Source organism: Cetorhinus maximus, chromosome 1 (assembly GCF_964194155.1).
Source record: "Cetorhinus maximus chromosome 1, sCetMax3.hap1.1, whole genome shotgun sequence".
Taxonomy (NCBI): domain Eukaryota; kingdom Metazoa; phylum Chordata; class Chondrichthyes; order Lamniformes; family Cetorhinidae; genus Cetorhinus; species Cetorhinus maximus.
The window spans coordinates 215080948-215103499 of NC_135879.1; the positions used below are offsets into that span (position 1 = coordinate 215080948).

A 22552-nucleotide genomic window follows, 5' to 3' on the forward strand; every position below is an offset into this window, starting at 1 on the left:
AAGAATTATAACTTCAAAATAAAATAAAGTAATTAAAATAAATACCTAAAACACTAATATAAAACCAGTATTTTGAATCGGTCTTCAATCTAGAGGATACAAGTAACATCCCAGCAGTAGCTCTAAATCAGGAATTGGAAGGGAGGGAGCAACTTAAAAAAATTACAATCACCAGGGAAGCGGTACTGAGCAAATTGTTGCAACTGCGGGTTGACAAGTCACCAGGTCCTGATGGATATCATCCTACGCTCTTAAAAGAAGTGGCTAGTGAGATAATTGATGTGTTGGCTTTAGTTTTCCAAAATTCACTAGATTTGAGGAAGGTTCCATTAAATTGGAAAATAGCAAATGTAACTCCTTTATTCAAAAATAGAAGGAAACATAAAGTAGGAAACTATAGGCCAGTTAACCTAACATCTGTCATAGGTAAATGTTATAAGCTATTATTAAAGTCATTATAGCAGGGTACTTAGATAAATTCAAGATAATCAGGCAGAGTCAGCATAGTTTTGTGAAAGGGAAATCACGTTTAACCAATTTATTAGAGTTCTTTGAAGAAGTAACATGTGCTGTGGATAAAGGGAAAGCAGTGGATGTACTGTACTTAGATTTTCAGAATGCATTTGATAAGGTGCCACATTAAAGGTTATTGCAGAAGGTAAAAGCTCATGGTGTAGGGGTAATGTATTAACATGGGTAGAAGATTGGCTAGCCAATAGGAAACAGAGAGTAGGCATAAATGGGTCATTTTCTGGTTGGCAAGATGTAATTTTGGTTTGCCACAGGGATCATTGCTGGGGCCTCAACTCTTTACAATTTATCTAAATGATTTGGATGAAGGGACTGAAGATATGGTTGTTAAATTTGTTGATGACACAAAGATATGTAGGAAAGTAAGTTGTGAAGAGGACATAAGGAGGCTACAAAGGGATAGGTTAAGTGAGCGGGCAAAGATCTAGCAAGTGGAGTATCATGTGGGAAAGTATGAAATTTTGGCAGGAAGTAGCATATTATCTAAATGGTGAGAGATTGCAGAGCTCTGAGATGCAGAGGGATCTGGGTGTCCTAGTGCATGAATCGCAAAAGGTTCTGTGCAGGTAGAGCAAGTATTTAGGAAAGCTAATAGAATGTTATAATTTATTGTTAAGGGAATTGAATGCAAGAGTAGGGAGGTTATGCTTCAGTTATACATGGTACCAGTGAGACCACACCTAGAGTACAGTACTGGTCTCCTTATTTAAGGATGGATGTAAATGCATTGGAAGCAGTTCAAAGAAGGTTTACTAGACTAATACCTGCAATGGGCGGGTTGCCTTATGAGGAAAGGCTGGACATGTTAGGCTTGTGTCTGCTGGAGTTTAGAAGAGTAAGAGGCAAACTGAGTGAAACCTTTAAGATCCTGAGGGGTCTTGACAGGGTGGGTGTGGAAAGGATGTGGGAGAATCTGGAACTAGGGGTCACTGTTTAAAAATAAGGGGTCGCCCATTTAAGACAGAGATGAGGAGAAATTTTTTCTCTCAGATGGTCGTGAATCTTTGGAGCGATGGAGGCAGAAACTTTGAACATTTTTAAGGTAGAGGTGGATAGATTCTGGATAAGCAAAGGGGTGAAAGGTTATTGGGGGTAGGCAGGAATGTGGAGCTAAGATTAATATCAGATCAGCCTTGGTACTGAATGGCGGAGCAGGCTTGATGGACCGAGTGGCCTACTCGTGCTCCCAATACGTATGTTCGTATGTTCATATTCTAGGCTGTCAGGACATTTTGTCCCCTCTTCTCAAGCAACCTGATCTTGACAATCTGGAGCACTAATAGCCTGCACTTGCATCTCCAACTCATCCTGATTTTTCCAGTACTAAGAGAGTGGATGCATTGGTGGTTATCTTTCAAAATTCTATGGATTCTGGAAAGGTTCCTGCGGACTGGATAGTAGTAAATGTAACCCCACTATTTAAGAAGGGAGGGAGAGAGAAACAGAGAAGTACAGACCTGTTAGTTTGATGTCAGTAGTGGGGAAAGTGTTAGAATCTATTATAAAGGATGTGATAACTGGACACGTAGAAAATAATGGTAGGAATGGGCAGAGTCAACATGGATTTATGAAAGGGAAATCATGTATGGCTTTCGATAAGGAGGTTAGTAAAGAACAATAGAGCACATGGGATTGCGGGTAATATACTGGGATGGATTGAGAATGGGTTAACAGACGGAAAACAGAGGCCAGGATTTTCCGGCCCTGCCGCAGCAGGTCCCACCCGATGAACCAGCCAAAAGTCCATTGACTTCAACGTCACCAGTAAATCCCGCCGGTGGTAGGACCAAAATATACCGCCAAGAGAGTAGGAATAAACAGATCATTGTCAGTATTACTCATAGGATACCTCAAGGCCACAGATGTTCACAATCTATATCAATGATTTGGATGTGGGGACCGATTGTAACATTTCCAACTTTTTTGATGACATAAAACTAGGTGGGAATGTAAGTTGTGAGGGGGGTGAAAGGAGGCTTCAAGGGGATTTGGACAGACTAAAGTGACTGGGCACGAACATGGCAGATGGAATATTGTGTGGATAAGTGTGAAGTTCTCCACTTTGGTAGAAAAAAACAGAAAGGCAGAATATTTCTTAAATGTGAGAGGTTGGGAAGTGTTGATGCCCAAAGGGACCTGGGTGTCCTTGTTCATAAATCACTGAAAGCTAACATGCAGGTGCAGCAAGCAATTAGGAAGGCAAATGGTATATTGGCGTTGATTGCAAGAGGATTTGAGTACAGGATGCAAACGTCTTGCTGCAGTTGTATAGAGCCTTGGTGAGACCACACCTGGACTTTTGTGTACAGCTTTGGTCTCCTTATCTAAGGAAAAATATACTTGCCAAAGAGGGAGTGCACCGGAGGTTCACCAGACTAATCTCTGGGATGACGGAATTGTCTTATGAGGAGAGACTGAGGAAACTGTTGTCTAGAGTTTCAAAGAATGAGAGGTGATCTCATTGAAACATACAAAATTCTTACAGACTGTGCCAGGGTAGATTTGGATAAGATGTGTCTAGCACTGGGGGACACAGTCTCAGAATAAGGGGAAAGCCATTTTAAGACTTAGGTGAGGAGGAATTTCTTTACTCAGAGAGTGGTGAATCTTTGGAATTCTCTAACTCAGAGGGCTGTGGAGGCTCAGTCACTGAGAATGTTCAAGACAGAAATCAATAGATTTCGGGATACTAAGAGGTGAATGATTAGCCATAAAAACAAAAAACTACTGCGGATGCTGGAAATCCAAAACAAAAACAGAATTACCTGGAAAAACTCAGCAGGTCTGGCAGCATCGGCGGAGAAGAAAAGAGTTGATGAGGACTCGAAACGTCAACTCTTTTCTTCTCCGCTGATGCTGCCAGACCTGCTGAGTTTTTCCAGGTAACTCTGTTTTTGAATGATTAGCCATGATGTGTTTGAATAGTGGAGCAGGCTAGGCCGAATGGCCTACTTCCTGCTCCTATTTCCCTATGTTCCTAAGATGTGTCAGGATGGCTCTGGAGTATGTTAGTGAAATAGGCCGGAATTTTCCAGCCCCGTTGGCGTCAGGTGTCATGACGGGCAAGGTGGAAATATGGCGAGAAGGCCAAAATCAGTTTCACGCCGGCGTGAAAGCGCAGCAGAGATCATCCGATGGTGTCCGACATGGCAGGGCGCCAATCCTGCTGGCATCTGGCTTGAACCTGCTTTGCATCCTGCTAATGGGATGCCAAGCAAGGCCCGACTGGAATCGTCCCCCCACACCAGGTTTACCGTTAAGCCAGCGGGAAAACATGCTGGCCCAGAACATGTCTGGACAAGCGTGACGTGCAGAACTCGGGACTCACCCTTAGGGTCTTGCTCAGATAAGCAGGCATCTGAGGAGAAGAAGATGCTAGAGCCCTACAGCTACCGGACCCTGGAGGAACACACGCATCACATGCTGGGGAGATTCTCATGGACGTAGCTCCACCGCGAAGTAGTTCACGGAAGGTGGGGGGTCTCCGTTGATGTGTAGGGTCTGCTTCGGAACATCATGGTCTTGGCCATGGGCTGCTGCGAATGATCGGTGCCAGAGGGGGGGTGGGGTGGGGAAGGTCCAGCTGTGAGTGAGAGAGGAAGGTCTAGGTTTGACTGGGAGAGGAAGGTATACCGGAGGGCTGGGGTTGGGAGGGGGGAGACGATGGTTCCGGGGGTGAGGTTGTAGGGGGTGGAAAGAAGATGCCTGAGGGTTGAGGTTGGGAGGGAGGAGGCGGGTGTCACAGGGAGAATGCGGCAAGTGGGGAGGTAGGTGTAGGGTGGGAGGAAGGTGTAAGGGAAAGAGTTTGGAGGGGGAAGGAGTTCAGAAGGGGGAAGGAGTTCACAGGGAGGAAGATGTTCATGGGGGGAAGGAGTTTGGGGCGAGGAAGGACTTCGGGGATGGAAGGAGTCCGGGGGGAGGAAGGATTTCAGAAGGGGAAAGGAGTAAGGGTGGAGGAGGATGTAAGGGGGGGATGTCCAGGTGAAGGGTCTGCAGAGTTGATGACCGCTTCCTGGGGAGCGAACTGAGGGCGGGTGTGGTAGGAGGTAGTGGTGAGTATGAGAGGCAGTAGAGTGAGCCGGAAGGGTGGGAGGGTGAGGGTGCGACAGTAGTGGTAGAAGGGACGGCAAGGGTGGTTGGTGGGGATTAGGAGGCAGACATGGGCCCTGGGGGTGGTGCTGAGGAGGTCGGGGAGGTTAATGTGGATGGGGTGGGATTCTCCGGAAGATAGGGAATGTGCACATTCACCTGGACATCCTGGAAAGAAAAGGGTTCTGGTTGGTAGGTGACGGTGGGGAGGTGGAAGGTGATGCCAGGGGGATCGACAGTGATGGGGGAAAGGACATCGGTGACTGGGGGAGGGGAAAGGACGGGGGAGCTGAGCAGCACTGTGACAACTACCATTTTTCTCAAACTGAAAGTGAGCGGAGCCCCGTGTTGGACAGGCACAGGTGCAGCATGGGAGTGGGATCAGTGGGTGGACGGAGAGACAGGTCAGCTCAGATGGACAACCGAAAGAGAATCCCAGCAGGCAGCATTGAAAATGCTCGGGACAGTGAGATGAGTGTGATGGAGGAAGGACCTGCGTGCATGAGGCTCTGAAAGGCCCTGCTTGCATGAGGCTCTGAAAGGCCCTGCCACACACAAACTCCTCCCTCCAGAATCACTCGTGGTCTGGCTGCGTGCAGCTGAACTGCTAGAAGAGGGGGTGGAGGATGCAGGAGGACAACTCACGAAGCCTGAAAGGCCATTACACATTATTCAGTGAAAGTGAACACATTTTCAGATTATAAAGTGACAGAATGTGTTCACCTGTGCAACCAACTGTGACCAGAAAATCTTATCTATTCTAGGCCTACCACTTCTTCTAGGTGCTGCCCTGACATCCGCAGCAGGGGTGGAGACAGCCTGTGCAATGGTTGGCCCTGTTGCCTCTGATAACTGGCGTATGTCCTCTGGGGAGCTGAGGCCTTGAGGGCCCCGGCTTGTTTTGGCTATCCTCCTGGGCCAGCTGCTCCCTCTGCAGTGACAGAGGATGAGGTTGAGGTTGAGGGGGATCATAGACAAAGGAGACTCAGAGAGAGCAGACAACCTCTGAGATTCCTGAGTGGATGACCCAGGGGTGTCCAACTGCCACTCCTCCTCTCTTCAGGTGCCTGAGGGCCCCAACCTGAATCCTTGAGGGGAAGGAGCACCTGGAAGGACATCAATGTGCCCCGTCTCCCTCTCACGCTGCCACTGCAGGAATTCACCCATGGCTACCGCAATGGATGCGCAGGTCTACGCGCATCTCTGCGTTCTGCTGGACCAGGGTCTCCATGGCGTCTGCTATCCTCCCCATGGAGACCTCCATATGTGCACATGTGGGCACCACTTCATCAGAGAGCAGGCAGACGCACTCCTCCGACTCATGTACCACTTTGTTGAGGGCGGGTCCATTTCCCACCCACTACCGCACTTGGTGCAAATTTGGGCCGATTCCGCCCATAGACTCTGTCAGGATGCCCCGGAACACAATGGATTGAAATGACCCTTATCTGTGTCTATGTTTCTGTGATTTTATTATCTGTTATTGTCAGTTTGGTGGAGATACGTGTCTGCACTGGTACAGTTCGGGCACCTTCACATGCACAACTTGCCCTGTCTTTGGAGCTCTCCAGCACCACTCATGGAAAAGCATGAACAGCATGGAGTTGGACAACTGAGTCCAGTGGCTTTTCCTTGAAGAGGTGTTGTCCAGCCTCCCCTCTAGCACCATCACACCTTTATCAAATTTTCTTCTCAAAGTTCACACCCCATGTACGCTGGACTCCCAATGAGAGTGCAACCAAGATTGAGGGAGGCTGCCGGTCGGATGCAACTGTAGGCAAAGCTGTAGTGTAGACAAAAGGTGGCAATAGAACTTGAAAGGCAGAAGAGCCCTAAAGACGGCAGGTCGACCACCTGATAGGCCTTAGCAGGGCCCAAGGAAGACACAGGTGACTGAGTGTAGGCCAAATATGAGAGAGAGCAGACTTCTGTTCAGCCCTCTTTGCTGTACATTGTTGGCAATTGCACAGCTACCCCAGTCTACCACCACCTTTCTCCATGTGTATTCAGGGAGTGGCAATTGCAGGGGCAGCATGGAAATGGGGTGAGAGGCTGGGCTCTGCCCTCTCTCAAGCCTCCATGGAAGTTACATATGGTAGTTGGGAAAGGGGGGATCAGCGGCTATCCCAGCAGGAGAGTGAGTAACAATGTTGTGGATAGGGCAGGGAGGTATCAGCATGCCTCCCCGCTCCATTTTCTTGTCATTTCTACTGCTATTCCACAGGATTTTGGGCAGGAGTGTTCAGCCCCAGATCTCAGGAGACATCCTCCTGCCACATCCAGATGAAAGATTATCTTCTAGCCAACTTCAATAGCTCATGTCAGTGCGATTATTAATCCTTGCTGTTATTATTGTTGCTTCTTGTATTGATCCGTGATGCACGATGCTTTTACTTTCCAGATTTGAAAGAGGCCAAGAGGACACCTTCAACCTGGTGCTTGCAGATATTGCTCCTCTCAGGAAAATGAGGATTCGCACTGACACCAAAGGATGTCGCCCTGACTGGTTCCTGGATAAGGTAATGCTGAGGTCACAATTTTAGTCCAGAACTGAAGAGAAGGCAGCAGGAAAGGAAGGTGGGATCATGCTGGGAATTGATAGGAGATTATAGAGAGATGCTATTTCCTCTGGCGGACAAGTTCCGATCAAGTGGGCATAAGCTTAAAATTGCAGCCAGGCCATTCAGGGAAGAGGTCAGAAAGCACTTCTTCACCCAAAGCGTAGTGAAGATCTAGAACTCCAGCTGTTGAGGTCAGTTGAAATTTTCAAAACAGATTGCTAGATTTTTTGTTAGGCAAAGGTATTAAGGGTTGCCAAGGTGGATAGATGGAGTTAAGATAATGATTATCCATGATCTAATTGAATGGGAAAACAGGGCTGATCGGCCTACTCCTGTTCCTGTGCTCTCATGGCTTGATCACATAGTCACAATCACTTTGTTGACTTTGACCAGGGTGCTATGAGCTCGGTGGACTGAATGCATTTGAACAGGGGATTTTGGGATAGATTTCATAGGGCTGGAGGGAGACAATGCCTTTGAGGTCCTTGCAGAGCGGGTGTCTGGGGGAGGTGATCAGATAATTCTGGAGGAAAGAGTGGGTCAAGGGGGCATTTCTGAGGATGGATTGATGACCAACAGTTTTCATTTCAGTGACTTGCAGATTTGAAAGTTAGTTTGCTGAGTGCAATATGGGTCGATGTCTGGTGATACCATGCTCAGTGTGATGAAGTGTAGCAAGAGCGGATGGGTGGGTAATGTTTAATGTAACCTTTACAATTTACTGTAACTTTTCCAAAACATTTTCATTATGGATCGAGAAGGTCCAGGTTTGATCCATTTGATCTCAGCCACAGCAGCGATTGGAGTCCTGCAATTCCAGCACATTGGATTAGGCAAGGAAATCTCAGCCAGGTATTCATTCTGATCAAATTCAGGAAGTTAACAACCATGCATGTCAAATGGGGAAAGGATTGCGTGCAGCCTGCTGACAGTCATTGTCAAACCTCATAGACAAACAATAGTGACTTGGACAAGATAACCACAGGACACTCCGTACTTGTTGAACTGTATCACAACATGAGGTTGTAAACCATTTCCAGACAAGAAAGAACTTCTTTCCTGAAATTATGCTGTGGCGCAGTGCTGAGGCACCCTGAACATTGTGAAGAGGGCTGTTCCCTCTGTCTGTGCTTGGGCAATGACACAGACCAGTTAAACAAAAAGGGCATCACTGCTAAGCCTAATCCTGACCATCAGGTTTTTTTTAATAAGTTTTCAAAGGCAGCTGAGCAAGACTAAATATTACAGAGAATTGATTGAATGACTCCCTCTGATGGTAAAAAGAAGAAACCATGAAACATCCGATATGATCCAAAGTTAGATGAGAAGTAATTGCAAGCAAGTGATTGGAAAAGATTGAATGGATATTGTTTCATGTATGAGAACAGCTGTACTTCTTTATTGTGTACTCAATGAGAGCTTTTATAAAAAAACTGACCTAAGGCAGCGTGCCTCATGGCAGAGTCACATGACTATGGCAAGCCAGTTAGTCAGTACAGCATTGCATTTCCAAAACCCAAACAGATATAGTCAAAGTCATAGACAGATTTGAAAACAAGAATCTTGTCAAGAATTTTATGGAGCTTGGTCAGGGCAGGAATGATAGATATATAGGTCTTTGTGTGGATGAGGACATAGACTATGGATGCTGGACTCACTAAAGTTTTCATTAGTTGGCAGTAGGGAGACTTACAAGGACAAACTAGTCCTAAAAGTGATAATGCTGAGGATTAAGGCTTCATCATTGATAAGGGAAGTTTGCAGTTCAAGAGACCAATGTCCCGGAGGTAAAAAAAAATATTGTTTTGGGACAGGCTGAATGTGGGATACAAACTGAATGCTAGAGGCCTGTTATGGAGTTGGACTGAAGACTATAAGGTGCAGGTTGGAGGCAAAATGGATGGGTTTGGTTTTACTGTTGCTGAGTTGAAAGGATTTTTTACATTTCCCATTTAATGTGAAAAAGTTTAACAATGGCCATGTCACTGGAGAGGTGGAGTGGGTACAGTTTAAAACCATTTGGAAGTTGACACAAAGGATAGGATCTTACAACTTTAGAGATTCTTGGGCTTCAGGACTATATGCAGGTCCTGGTCTCTGCGTCCAGTCCGCCTGCACAATCTACCTGAAAGTGACCAATTGAAAGGCCACCTCCGGAAACCCTGTCCAATTAGGAATTGAGGGCAGACTCTGCAGGGCTCCTCAAGATGGAGTTGCCCTTTGATGAATTTTAAAATCGGTAAAAATTAAGTGTAGCCACAATTGCATGACTATGACTGTGGAGGGGGAACTCACATCACAGGATGGTTTCTCTGGCAGCCGCAGCTCCGGGAGGAGGGGGGAGCAATTAAAGGAACTCTCACACTAGCCATCTGCCAGGCTTTGGGCCTCAGCAGCAAGGGGGCCCATCCCCCATCAGGAAAATCCCAGCAGCATGACCATTCTGCCCCTATTTGCCATTCTGATCCCATCCCTAGCAAGATCAGTCTGAGGCAGGAACATGTCCGGTGGACAACCTAAAGCTCAACTTTCACAAATTCCCTTCGCTCCCACCTCCAAAGTCACCTCAGCTTGGCTGATAAGATTCTGCCAAGGGGGCCAATGGGTAAAGTACTTAAATGATTAACTTGAAGGGGCTAACAATGGAGTCCTGCAACATATTGGAAGTGACTACTTCGGCACATTGACACAGGTCGGTGCAGACTCGATGGGCCGAAGGGCCTCTTCTGCACTCTGTGATTCTGTGAGGTGTAAATAGAATCACAATGCAGCAGGAAAGGACTTTAAGAGAGACAGTTGAAAAGATTGGAATAATTAGCAGTAAACAAGGCAGCAGAGAATTTCAGAGAGGCAGAGTGTCCATTTTTCTAAGAGTATGAGTCCATTGCTGACCTTTCTTGGAGTAGTGGAGGAATGGAAATTGGATTGCAGGAACTTGATCTGGGAGCGGTGAGAAGAGAGCGTATGGTTAAGTAATGATAATGTCTTCAAGGAGTTTGGAAGGAAGCAGCCCCTGATTTTTTTCAGTCCAGATGCAAGGATTCTTTTCCTTCTTTTAGGTTATCATGCTGAACCAGTCCACCAAGGAAGTGACCACATTCACCTACAATGACTGGCTCTCGAAAACACGGGGCACCAAGAGGTCAACCATCTGTGAGCTGGCAGCGGTGATCGACGATGAGGAGATGATGGAGAAAACAACCTACGTCATCACTGTCAAAACCAGTGACATTTCAGGTTGGTAAGAGTACAGTCTGCTGAGTTTCAGTAAACTCAGTACAAAACATCTCGTGGTCACCAATGACAGCTCAATTTTTGTCATAGGGTGAAGGAAATTGGAAGATACCAGGCAGGATTTTGCGGCCCCCTCGAAGTCAATGGACTTTTGACTGGCTCGCTGCGTCCACCGCGGTGAGACCCACTGCGCCAGGGCCAGAAATCCCAGCCCGGAGATCTGTACATATGTAAATCACCTGGACTCTTCAATAAAATTCCAGCCTGAACTCATTCCTGGATGTCTGTATAAGACATGTAAAGTTGCAACTCAGAGGTTAGGACTCAAATTCCACCTTGGCAAGCGATAAGGTTGAAGTCAATAAAATGTAGAGCTTTCCCCTCACACTGCTCCCCACTGCACTGCAAGCATAAAGTTCTTGGTACACCGGACAGGGTATACCCACCAAAAGGCTCCATTCTTCGGCCTCTTTACTGTGCAGCTGCAGGTCTCTAAACCCTGGCCTGCTTCTGTTGGCGCACACCTCCCCTCCCCCCCTCCCTCCAGTCACCATGACATGCCAATCTAAGCTCCAGTGTCGACTCAGTTGGATAACATTTTGAAAAGTTTGATGTCACCTCCAGCAGAGAACACAGCAAAAACAAAAGCCAAAGCACCATGCTCTAGAGGTCAAAAATGAAGAAACCAGTGAATTACCTGAGAGAAGCCTATGATTCCATTAAATAATTCTGGAAATGGCGCCTTCCCAACCGTGTCCATCTGTGAATTGTGTGCCTTTTGTAGGGCTGATGAACAAGATGCTAGAGCTGTTGAAAATTATATCTGGGTCCTTAAACAAATGCAGAGCCCTTATTTGCATGTATTAAGCAAGCGTGTCCTCATTTCATTTTGACACTGACCTTTTAAAAATCACCTCCCCTTACCCCCTCCCCACCCCTCTGTTGTCACTGCCCGGGACTTTCCCACAAAAGGGCTGGAATTTTACGGCAACCATCGGGGCGGGGAAGGGGCCGTAAAATGAGGCGAGCCATTCTAAACTCCATTGACTACGTCAGGACCGTAAAATCCCACTAGCATAACGTTCAGCCCAAGGTAGCTGACTTGAGTCATCTATCAGATTGACAACATGAATCTGCATCACCTCTGCTTTATAGTGCTGCACATTGCAGCATTTAAGCAAGATGCTTTGCTAGGCAACTCTTTCCAGGGAAAGCCTGTCAAATTTCCTTCTTATTAAGTGAGAGAGAGGAGCTGAGGAACCCTGCAGCTTTGCCTTGCTCAATTATATTGCACATGCTTGGAATGAGAGGGCTGGTATTCCTCTGTGCTGAATGACCTTATATGCAAAGGTGGATTCTTGACCTTTTTTTTGTTGGTTTACAAACATTTCATAATATACAATTTCATACAAAATATTTTCGTAAGGTCATATCTCAGTTGTGAAAGTCGCAGAATCACAGAATTGTCACAGCGCAGAAGGAGGCCATTCAGCCCATCATGTCTGCACTGGTTCTCCTAATGAGCAATTCACCTGGTGCCATTCCCGACCCTTCTTCCCATAACCCTGCACATTCTTCTTCTTCAGGTAACAGCCTAGTTCCCTTTTGAATGTTTCAATTGAACCTGCCTCCACCACACTCTCAGGCAGTGCATTCCAGGCCTTACCCACTCGCTGCGTGAAAAGGTTTTTCCTCCTGTGGCTTTTGCTTCTTTTGCCAATTAGTTTAAATCTGTGGCACACAGTCTTCATCCCACAGCAAGGGACTGTTCTGTATGTACTCAGTTAACAGGCAGAGGGTGTATTTACACTATGTTGCTATTTGTTGAACCCAGGGGCTGGAACTGATGCCAACGTATCCCTCATCATCTTCGGAGAGCACGGTGACACTGGCACCCTGGCACTGAAGCAGTCGAACAATTCCAACAAGTTTGAGCGGAAATCCATAGACATTTTCAAGTTCATGGATATGTTGAGCCTGGGAGATCTGGCTAAGGTCCGAGTATGGCATGACAACAAGGGTATGTTTAATGCTGTGGACGCAATGAAAAAGCTGTTCATAAATTTACTTCTTATTGATTTTCTCCTTTATTTCTTCACTAATTTGGCTTTCCTGTTGCTCCCTATGCCAGGAAAGTGGGAACAACTGTTGGTGAGACTTTCCGAGGCCATGTACTGACAAAAGGGCCTCGCCTGATTCGGGCAACTTATCAGAAAATCGCGGTGCAGTTGCCCTGACTCTTGGATGGGAAAGTGGGAGCCTGTGTATGTGCAATTTTCCGGGTGGTGCCAACCTTCCAGAAAGCAGTGATAATTTTCCTGAGGAGCCTCCCCTTCCTCTCTACCGATTTAACCTTTTTAAGTCTCCATCTCCTAGGGCAAAATTCTTAGCTCAGCAGGCGGGCACACGCCCAGTCAACTCGAGTGTAAAATGATGCTCATTGACATTGAGCGAGTGTCCCGGCGTCAACACGCAGTCACGTGTTACTTAGTTCGGCGGGCACGCGCCAGAGTTGGCAGTGCGCCCGCTGACAATTGGAAGGCCTGTTGAGGCCCTTTAAGGATCAATTAAATAGAATTTTTGGCTGCCCATCCAACCTTACCATTGGCGGGCAGGTGAAAAGGCCAAGCAGCCTTTGCACTTTTTAGGAAACCTCATCCACGGGCGGAAGAGGCTTCCTGAAGCAAATAAAAATAAAGTAAAAAATTTAAAATTTAATTCACAACATGTCCCTGCTCATGTTTTATAACATTTTAATTTCTTTCTTTTTTTTTTAAACTCTTCATCTCCCTGAGGCAGCTCTGTGTCTCAGGGAGATTATGAAGCGCTCACTCGCATGCACGTGTGAAGTTCGGACTTGCCCTGCTCGCCCCACTCACCCCACTCGCCCCAATCACCCTCCTACCCCCGCCCGCCCGCACAGGCAGCGCTGTTGCTTGTGTTTCACGCTGGGTGGGCCTTATTTGGCCCACCCAGCGTGAAATCACCTTCCGGCCTCGATCGTGGGCAACGGTTGTCTTCCCAACCACCCGCACCCACCCCCTCCGAGCCCGCCCAACAAGGACAAGATTCTGCCCTTAGTCTTCATCATTGAGTCAAATCACTGGGGGTACTTCAAGATTCCTTATGGTATCTCCTGGTGCTGCAGCAATACCTGAGTTTCCTCCTATGTAGTGGTGGGTTCCCTTTGGATTTACGTACTTAGTAAGTCCTGAACCCGCCTCCCCCGCTCCCACACCCCAAATCACATAAGGACATGCCAGTGTCCTTATGGCAATGATGAGCCCTGGGATGACTCACCTCTGCTTTCTTTTGCTCCCCTGCTCCCTTGAAGTCCACAAAAGAGGTTAAGAACTCACCTCATGTGGTGAATAGTGACCACGTTTCTCGTCAGACACACTTTGCCTTTACAGCATTGGAGTTGTGCCGTATTTTGCGGTCTTGTTATTTTTTTCTGATTAAGCAGTATAGGCTAACATATAGACTGCTACCTGCCAACATGTATAATATTTGCATTATAATTAAGAACAAATGTTCCAATATATAAATCCAATTTATAGCCTTCTGTTTTTCCTCAACATTTTACCTACTTTAGATCCAATTACCTTGCACAATCTCTCTAACGTCCTTGGCCTGGGGAGAGCACCAGGGGATTGAACATAGGTTCTCCATTTCCCAGCCTTATATCCCCAGAGTCTTCCTCATTCTCCACCAAAATCAGCCGTTGCTAAATGCAAGTTTTACCTGTTGAGATGTGAGCTTCCCCGGATACCTACGGCAAGGATGAGAATGGCAGGGCAAGAAAATGCTGAGCAGCCAATGCTGCTTGATCTATTAATAATTCAAAACATTTTCCACCCTACAGGACCAGGAGCTGGCTGGCACTTGGAATATATTGAGGTAAAGGATGAAGCCATGGAGGAAACCTTCCGATTCCCCTGTGACCGCTGGCTCGCCAAGAGTGAGGACGACGGGCAAATCGTTCGTGAACTCCCCTGCGCCAATAATGACATCTTGGATCTTTCAGACCGCACACGTAGGTTTGAATTATGGGCATCGCATATTCACCTTCTCAAAACCTTTTTAGATACAATGAAACGATGCAATACAGTGTGCCAAGGTTCATTGGAACACCTATAACCAGCATAATTTCATTGCCGAATTTTTATCTTCTGTCGTATAGCTCCCACCCATGTCTCTGTTGGATAAATAGATGGTGAGGTGAGTTGCTGACCAGAAGTTCCAGCTCCAGCCCACTCTGTGCTGAGCTGCTGTTGTTGGCATCAGTGTGGCTTGTGAGTCTGGTTAAATGGGTTTCAATCTGTCTCGCTGCCATCCTCAGTCTCACTTTTAACATTTGCCCAATGTTAACAGACCTGCTGCTAATTAATTGCATTTGTCAGGTGAGGGCTCGATGATGGTACATGAGGAGAGAGTGTACCGTGCTCCCTTGGACACAAGGGGCACCTGGCAAGAAACGTATGCCCTTAAATAAACATTAAACAAAAACACCCAATGTAGATTATAGTTACAACAGTCATTTGTAAGCATGGGCCGGGATATTCCTTTCAGGAGCAGTGTTCCAGCAAGGGCGAGACTTCCACCCACCTCTCCAACACTGGGGCAACCATGCCACAGTTTGCTAGGTCAGGACAAGGCTCCTGCCAATGCCTGGTCACAACTATCCTGGCAGTGGTGTAACAGGACTGGTGGTGCAGCTCCAGGAGAGACAGTTGGACATTTAAAGAGACAGAAGAGCCTCAGAGACAGATGGAGTTGCAACTTTGTTGGCACCAGCAGAGAGGCCTACACAGTTAAGTCATTGGGGCCTAGCCTGGGGGAGGGAGGAGTGGTGGAGGGAGGGCATAGAGGCCACTATGGGGCTCTTTCTATCTTTTGGGGGACCTCAGTATCATTACTGTTGCTTACAGGAGCTTCCTGCTACTTCCCAGATGGCAGCTCTTGGAAGCAGCAGTAACATGAATGGACAAGATCTGTCAAGGACCTATGTCACACAGTCCCTGCCTCAATTTGTGTAAGGCAGACAAGGAGAGAGCAGGCATGGATGGCGTTGCTAGGGGCAGAGGAAGGATACCAAAGGTTGGGCAGTGAGGTGACAGTAGGTTGCACCACACAAATTTTCCCTCATTTAGTGATATTATTCCACTCAATTTCAGGTGGGATCATGAGCAAAAGCCCAGCCCTGTGTCCTTAAATAAACTAGTGACCCTATGAGGTCAGATTTCCCTGACCCACAGGGCCCATTTATTAGCATCAAAATGTCTGATACATTTTTAATGTTAAGGAAGAGCTGGCCAGACAGTCATCTATTTGCCAACACTGAAAGATTTAAAAAAACAGAACTTTAATTCTGCAATGGATACAGGAATAGGTGGACACATGGGATTAATCCAGGTAGTCTGCTGACACTCACCATCCAAGGTTAGTAGGTGAATAACAGCTGCTTGCCTGAGGTAACCATAGAACCCTATTCCAGCAAGGGAGTCACATGTTAAGGAAAGGAGGGGTTGGGAAAAGATGGGAGAGAACAATCCCAAGTCGGGATAATGAACAGGTCCTATTTACCTGCACCCACCAGAAACTGAATTGAGAATGCCCAAAATCATTTTAGATGGAAAAGACACTCACACTATTGGTCTGCACTGAATCCATCCTACAAATGAGAGAAACACAGTAAGGTGTGTATCAGCCTGAATCAAAGGAATCACTGGTTGTGCAAAATAGTTTGATTCCTCAGAATTCTATTCAAAAGATTGAATAGAAAATTATCCCTTTCTGTGCAAATTAATATTCTTTACCAAATCATTCTGTAGTTCATTGACGGCCATTGACTGGAGGAAACGGGTGATGCGCTCCTACTACATTGGGCGGAGCTGTTGTTTTAACCGCCGGCCCCAATGGTGGGTTTTCACGCCGTATCGTCCCAAACCAGCCACATTAGGTATGGACTCCCGGGAAACACGCCGTTTCCATGGTGCACGGGCTCTCATTCGCCCGCCCACCATTACCTCGCCGCTTCATCAAGCTGGGCGCCATATTTAAAGTCCAACCACGCGCACACATCTCAGTGCCTCCAGCCTACAACTCCTGCAGGGAAGATGTCCACAGAAAGCAAAAAGACTGCAGCCCCCAGGTTTAGTGACGCTTCACTGGAACGCCTTTTGCATGCCAAGGAGGCCTGCCATGATGTTCTCTACCTTGCTCTGCCAGCAGGATGGGCAGCAGTATGACCAAGCAGCCTTGGTAGATGATAGCAGTGGTGATCAGTGCCAAAGCTGTACAGAAGAGGTTGGCCAGATAGAGGATGAATGATCTCATCCATGGCAACCGGCTCATCACTATAAACTCACACACTAGAGCCCATCACACATTCACTGGCATCTCACTCACTGCCAGCTCACCACCCATTCTCTCACACATATACCCTCACATCTCCATCTGGCTCATCTCCTCTGGAGACTGCATCCTCAGGCATCACCCTCTTGAGGCCATTTGCACAGATCAACATGTGCCCTCACACACACCCTGGGATACCTTCCTTCCCCAGTACAGCCCTCACCCTGCAGCCTCTTCCCTTGCCTGAGGCCACTTCTCCCCCTTCCCCAAGCAAGACCTAGCCCTGCAGCCATTGAAAAGCCACCCACATATGGCTGGTCTGGTTGGTAGAGACCTACCCATGACCTCCCCTAAAAGTGATGTGATGCTACCTGTGAAGCTTGATGCTGATGACTGCGAGTGATGAGCGAAGCAAGGTAGGCAAACAAACCTTGAAGTCCCGAGCAAAGTGCAGCCTTCCAGATGCACATCGCATATGTGCTGTTGTAAAACACATCAGCGTGTTTTCCCGCCAATGTCGGGAAATCCAGCGAGGGGGGTGGCGGGGGAGCGATTCCAGCAGTGGGGGTGCCTAATAATGATATGCTGATGTATTACAATGAGGTTCCCGACGTCCGATGGCAGAGAAAGCGGCCCACCATTAGCGGGCTGAGTGGACGACCATGAACTGCTTTCACACCATTGTACAACCAATTGCGCCATTTTGCCCACTCACACCACCGAACACATACTACACCGGCAGGCACAGAAAATCCTGGCCATTGTCTTTTCGGTTCTAAAACTGGGGTTTCTACAGAGGTGTCATACTACTGACAACATTGCTAATGCAGTTATCCTGATTGATTTCACAAGGAAACCTCCTGTAACTTTCCAGCACAGCAGAACTGCCTCCCAGCTAATAATGCAAGCACGTGCAGTTTTGGAGAACTCACAGGCATTAGCTGGCTGGCTGCTGAGAGGGATGTTCTGTTATTAACTGAACATTACGCATCAGGTAATTTTCTTCTTCTCTTTGATAGGCTATGAAATCCTCACTGTGACTGGTGATGGAGACGATGCTGAGACCAAGGAAAATGTCTGGGTTATGTTTGAAGGGAAGAAAGGAAAATCCAAAGAATTCGTACTGGAAAACTCCTCCAAGAAAAAAAGGTTCCTCAGGTAGACTTACCAATACTTTAAGGCAATAGTAATTATGGAGATAGTGGCTGCATTGGTGATCATCTTCCAAAATTCTATAGATTCTGAATGGTTTCGGCAGATTGGAAGGTAGCAAATGTCACCCCACTATTTAAGAAGGGAGGGAGAAAGAAAACAGGGAACTTTAGATGTGTTAGCTTTACATCAGTCATAGGGAAAATGCTAGAATCTATTCTAAATGATATGGTAAATGGACACTTGGATAATCATGGGCCAGGGTTTTGCCCTCATAGGTTGGGCTCGGCGGGGGTAAGGGGAGCGGTCAGGAAGCTGACCGCCGCCCACTATCGGGCCGTGACAGCGGTTTCACGCAGGCAGGCCAATTAAGGCCCACCCAGCACGAAACGCATGCTGCAGTGCTGCCTGTGTGGGCGCAGAGCTGCCTCAGGGAGCTGAAGGTTTAGAAATTAAAAATAAAGAATTTTAGAATGTTAAAAAACATGTTTGCTCATGTGACTCTGTCAATGTCCTTTAGGGAAGGAAATCTGCCATCCTTGCCCAGTCTGGCCTACATGTGACTCCAGACCCACTGCAATGTGTTTGACTCTTAACTGCTCTCTGAAATGGCCTAGCAAGCCACTCAGTTCAAGGGGCAATTAGGGATGGGCAACAAATGCTGGACTTGCCAGTGACACCCACGCCCCATGAAAGAACAAAAAAAAGACCCCTTTATTCCTACTCTGCTTTCTCAATGTCATCAATGGAATTTAAACATTTTAATTTAGTTTTTATTTGCTGTTGGAGACCTCATCCCGTCCGTGGATGAGGTTTCCTAAAAAACCCAAAGGCCGCTTGTCCTTTTCACCTGCCCGCCAACCATAAGGTTGGACGGGAAGCGAAACATTGAACTTAATTATTACTGTAATGGCCTTAATAGGCCCTTTAATTGTCGGCAGGCTGCTGCCAACTCCTGTGCATGCCCGCTGACTGAAATATCGCGTGAGTGCGTTATAACCTCGGGACGCTCGCCCGACGTTATCATGCATCATTTTACGTTCGTTCTGGTCCCTCCCGACACAATGTTGGCACCATTTTGTGCTCCCTTGATTGCCTCTGAATCCCTGACTGCGCTCTCCATTGTGAACACCAACTCCAGCACCTTACTGAAGTCTAAATTTGTTTCTGACAACAACTTTTTGTGAATTGCGTCTTCATTAATCCCACATACTAATCGGTCTCTTAACACATTGTTAATCATCATCCCGGAACTCTCAGTGCTCTGACAGTTGTTTTAAAGCTGTTACATAGCAAGTGACTGTCTCTCCAGGGGCACGACACCTCAAATTAAATTTAAAATGCTACGTTGTTAATGAGGGTACCAGCTAAAAGTGGCTTTTCACAAGATTTACCAACTCATCAAAGCTCTTGGAATCTGGGGCATCGGGTGCCATTAGGCTATGAATTAGGCCATATGTTTTACTGCCACACGTCAATAAGAGGATCGCTCGCCTCTTCTTCTCCCCCTGAAATGTCATTGGCCAAAAAGAATATAATGTGACCAGTCATCGGTGGCCTGATCAAATGGTTCGAGCCATATCTTGCAAAGCAATTGTAAGTACAGCCTTCATCGTAGTCGTTGAAGTTATCTCCCTCCACTATGCCACAGTTTGATACGGCCAAAGTGTGGCATAGTGGAGGTAGATAACTTCAATGACTATGATGGAGTAGTGAAGTCTTGTTTCAATTGTACAGAAGCTTGGTTAAACCACACCTGGAGTATAGTGTGCAGTTTTGGTCCCCTTACCTTTGGAAGGATGTTATTGCTATAGAGGGAATGCAACAAAGGTTCACCAGACTTGTTCCCGGAATGGTGGGACTGTCCTATGAAGAGAGATTGGGGAAACTGGGCCTGTATTCTCTAGAGTTTTGAAGAATTAGAGGTGATCTCATTGAAACCTACAGAATACTTAAAGAGATAGACAGGATAGATGCAGGTAAGATGTTTCCCCTGATTGGGGAGTCTAGAACCAGGGGACATAATTTCAAAATCAGGGGAAGCCACTTAGGACTGAGATGAGAAGAAAATTTTTTACTCAGGGTTGTGAATCATTGGAATTCTCTGCCCCAGAGGGCTGTGGAAGCTCAGTCATTGAGTATGTTTAAAGTGGAGATTGACAGATTTCCAAATACCAAAGATATAAAGGGATATGGGGATATTGTGGGGAAAAATTGGATGATCAGCCATGATCGTATTGAATGGTGGAGCGGGCTCTATAGGGTGAATGGCCTTCTCCTGCTCCTATGTTCCTATAAATACAACAGGGAATTTAGAGAAAATCTATGTGTAGCCCATAGCATAGGAGACAACCAGGGCTGAAAAGAATAGGAGAAAAGAGAAGACAAATTCAGAAACTAACTCCCAAGTGACAGAAGGCTGAAATTTTAATGAGCTGTTAATTGTAGGGGTGGGGGAACAGGGAGCTTTAAAAAATGCCTCAATGTTGAGCTCCCGGGAAAACACGCTAGAGTAGGAGACCGTGAGGTTACAGGGAGAAGGATAAGAGTAGGGTGGCTCCTATGGAGCTTAGTAGGAACCAAAAGGTAAAGTCCAATGAAGAAAATGACTCTAATGGTAACTCTGGGGTGTATTTGAGGCCCTTTTCCATAGGAAAATCTTAGAATTGATTTAGAATTGAAGAAGATGGACTTGAAACGTTAACTCTGTTTCTCTCTCCACAGATACTGCCAGACCTGCTGAGCTTTTGCCAGTGTTTTCTGTTTTTATTTCAGATTCCAGCATCCACAGTATTTTGCTTTTATTTTAGAATTGATTGTTTGTATTAAGCAGTTGCATTTCCTTTATGTTTAGAGGGTCGAAGGACAAATTTGAATTTTCTTCAAAGAATGTTGGTGATATAGCAACAATCTGTGTAGGTCACTGTCCGCGAGATGGAAGGAAATTTGTCTCGAAGAATGCTGCAGAATGGCACGTTAAGGAGATTATTGTTACAGAAAAGGAGCTTGGTAACAAGTAAGTATTACCTAATTGTGAAGTAGGACATCGAATCTAAAAGATGACCATTGTGGAGGAATTTAACCTCTAGTAAGTCCTTGCAGCTCTGGAACCTACATCCTCTGGGACAGACATGGCCCACTGCTACTTCCTGTGATGATCCAAAGTACAATTAACTTGTCGACTCTTAAACCAGGCGCAAAACTGACCACAGGGGATTGAATCTAGTTACAAGGGGCCTTCAGGTTGAAACTGCTCCTTAAAGGAGTCTATTGTGTGATTCTCTATTTAAAAGGTTTGATGTGAGACTGAAAGCTCTCCACCACCTTCTCAAAGGCAACTAGGGATGGGAAATAAATGCTGGCCCAGCCGGCGAAGCCCACATCCCGTTAATGATTTTTTTTTAAAAACTAGCCCTTGAAGGTGCAATCCACTTTCTTTAGGCACCATTTACACCGTTTCTCCAGGGTTTCTGCCAAAGTTAAGGCAGAAGATTGGGAGAACCGCCTTGGAAATTCCAGGTGTCCATCCTTAAGAGGGATCTGATGTGGAGACTCCTTTTCCAGGAGGGTTCGTGTGGCAGATATTTCAGGAGGGTGACTGGAAAGTGCAACTCCTTTTTCAGAAAGAGATCCTGATGGTGAGACGCCATCATCAAAAACCAGAAACACAGAATCGCTTTCTCTATTGTTAAGACTTTTGACAGTGAGTGGCTGCTTTTAAGAGGAGTTTCTGTTTTAAGAGGATGCCACTGTAGTGATGCCAGCCCAGGATCATTGCGGAGCCATGTAAACATTGCATGCTTTTTATTTTTCAGGTACGTGTTCCAATGTAATGCAAAAATAAAGCTGAGTCAGAAAAGAGTTGAATTCAAGGCCTTTGAGTGTACAAAAATCATGGAGAGCTTTGCCAGCAAAGTACGTAGCTTAGTGCCTGTCAAGTATGAGATCATCGTCATTACTGGAGATGTGAAAGGTGCTGGAACCGATGCCAATGTATCCATCACCATTTATGGAACTAATGGTGACTCAGGCAGCTGCAGGCTGAAGCACAAATTCCGGAATCTGTTTGAGCGGGGCAACACAGATCGCTTCATCCTCGAAATGCTGGATCTAGGAGAGTTGAGCAAGGTGAAAATTGAGCATGACAACAGCCATGCAAATGCTGGCTGGATGCTGGAGCGCGTCGAGATCACCAACACTGCCACGGGAGTGACCACCATCTTCCCATGTGGCAAATGGCTGGATAAGAAGAAGGGAGATGGGCAGATATTCAGAGAACTATACCCAAAATATTAACTTGTGTCAAGAGCATTCTTCCTTTTTCAATGTTTTCCCTTCCTCCTCTGAAGGCGCTGATTCTTGCTGTGTGACATGATTCCACAGCCACCTTACCCTAGTGGTGTCTTTTCACTCATGACCTTTGACAGAGTGCCAGCAGACTATCCAACAATAGTGGGCATCAGAGCCGAGCCCAAGCTCACTCCTGCCCAATGTCCTACCCCTGCTCAAGTGGGGTTGCAACTGTAACCCAAGTATGGAAAGCTCATATTATGCACATGATAACATGAAGCACCGGTGACAGGGCCTTGTCATCTCAGGGGGAATGTGCACCATTATCTAAAATGGTG

At 46.5% G+C, this 22552-nt stretch overlaps 1 protein-coding gene across 1 annotated transcript in view; it reads left to right on the forward strand.

Annotated features, from left to right (window-relative positions):
* The window catches only part of loxhd1a (lipoxygenase homology PLAT domains 1a), a 184336-nt gene extending 162116 nt beyond the window's left edge, over positions 1-22220 (forward strand). Inside the window, exons 35-41 of the mRNA XM_078539341.1 lie at positions 7022-7139; positions 10241-10418; positions 12250-12435; positions 14281-14451; positions 17792-17930; positions 20779-20940; positions 21740-22220. Of these exons, the coding sequence (XP_078395467.1) occupies positions 7022-7139; positions 10241-10418; positions 12250-12435; positions 14281-14451; positions 17792-17930; positions 20779-20940; positions 21740-22220 (1435 nt within the window). The remainder of the gene's footprint in view (positions 1-7021; positions 7140-10240; positions 10419-12249; positions 12436-14280; positions 14452-17791; positions 17931-20778; positions 20941-21739) is intronic.
* Positions 22221-22552: the final 332 nt, after the last annotated feature.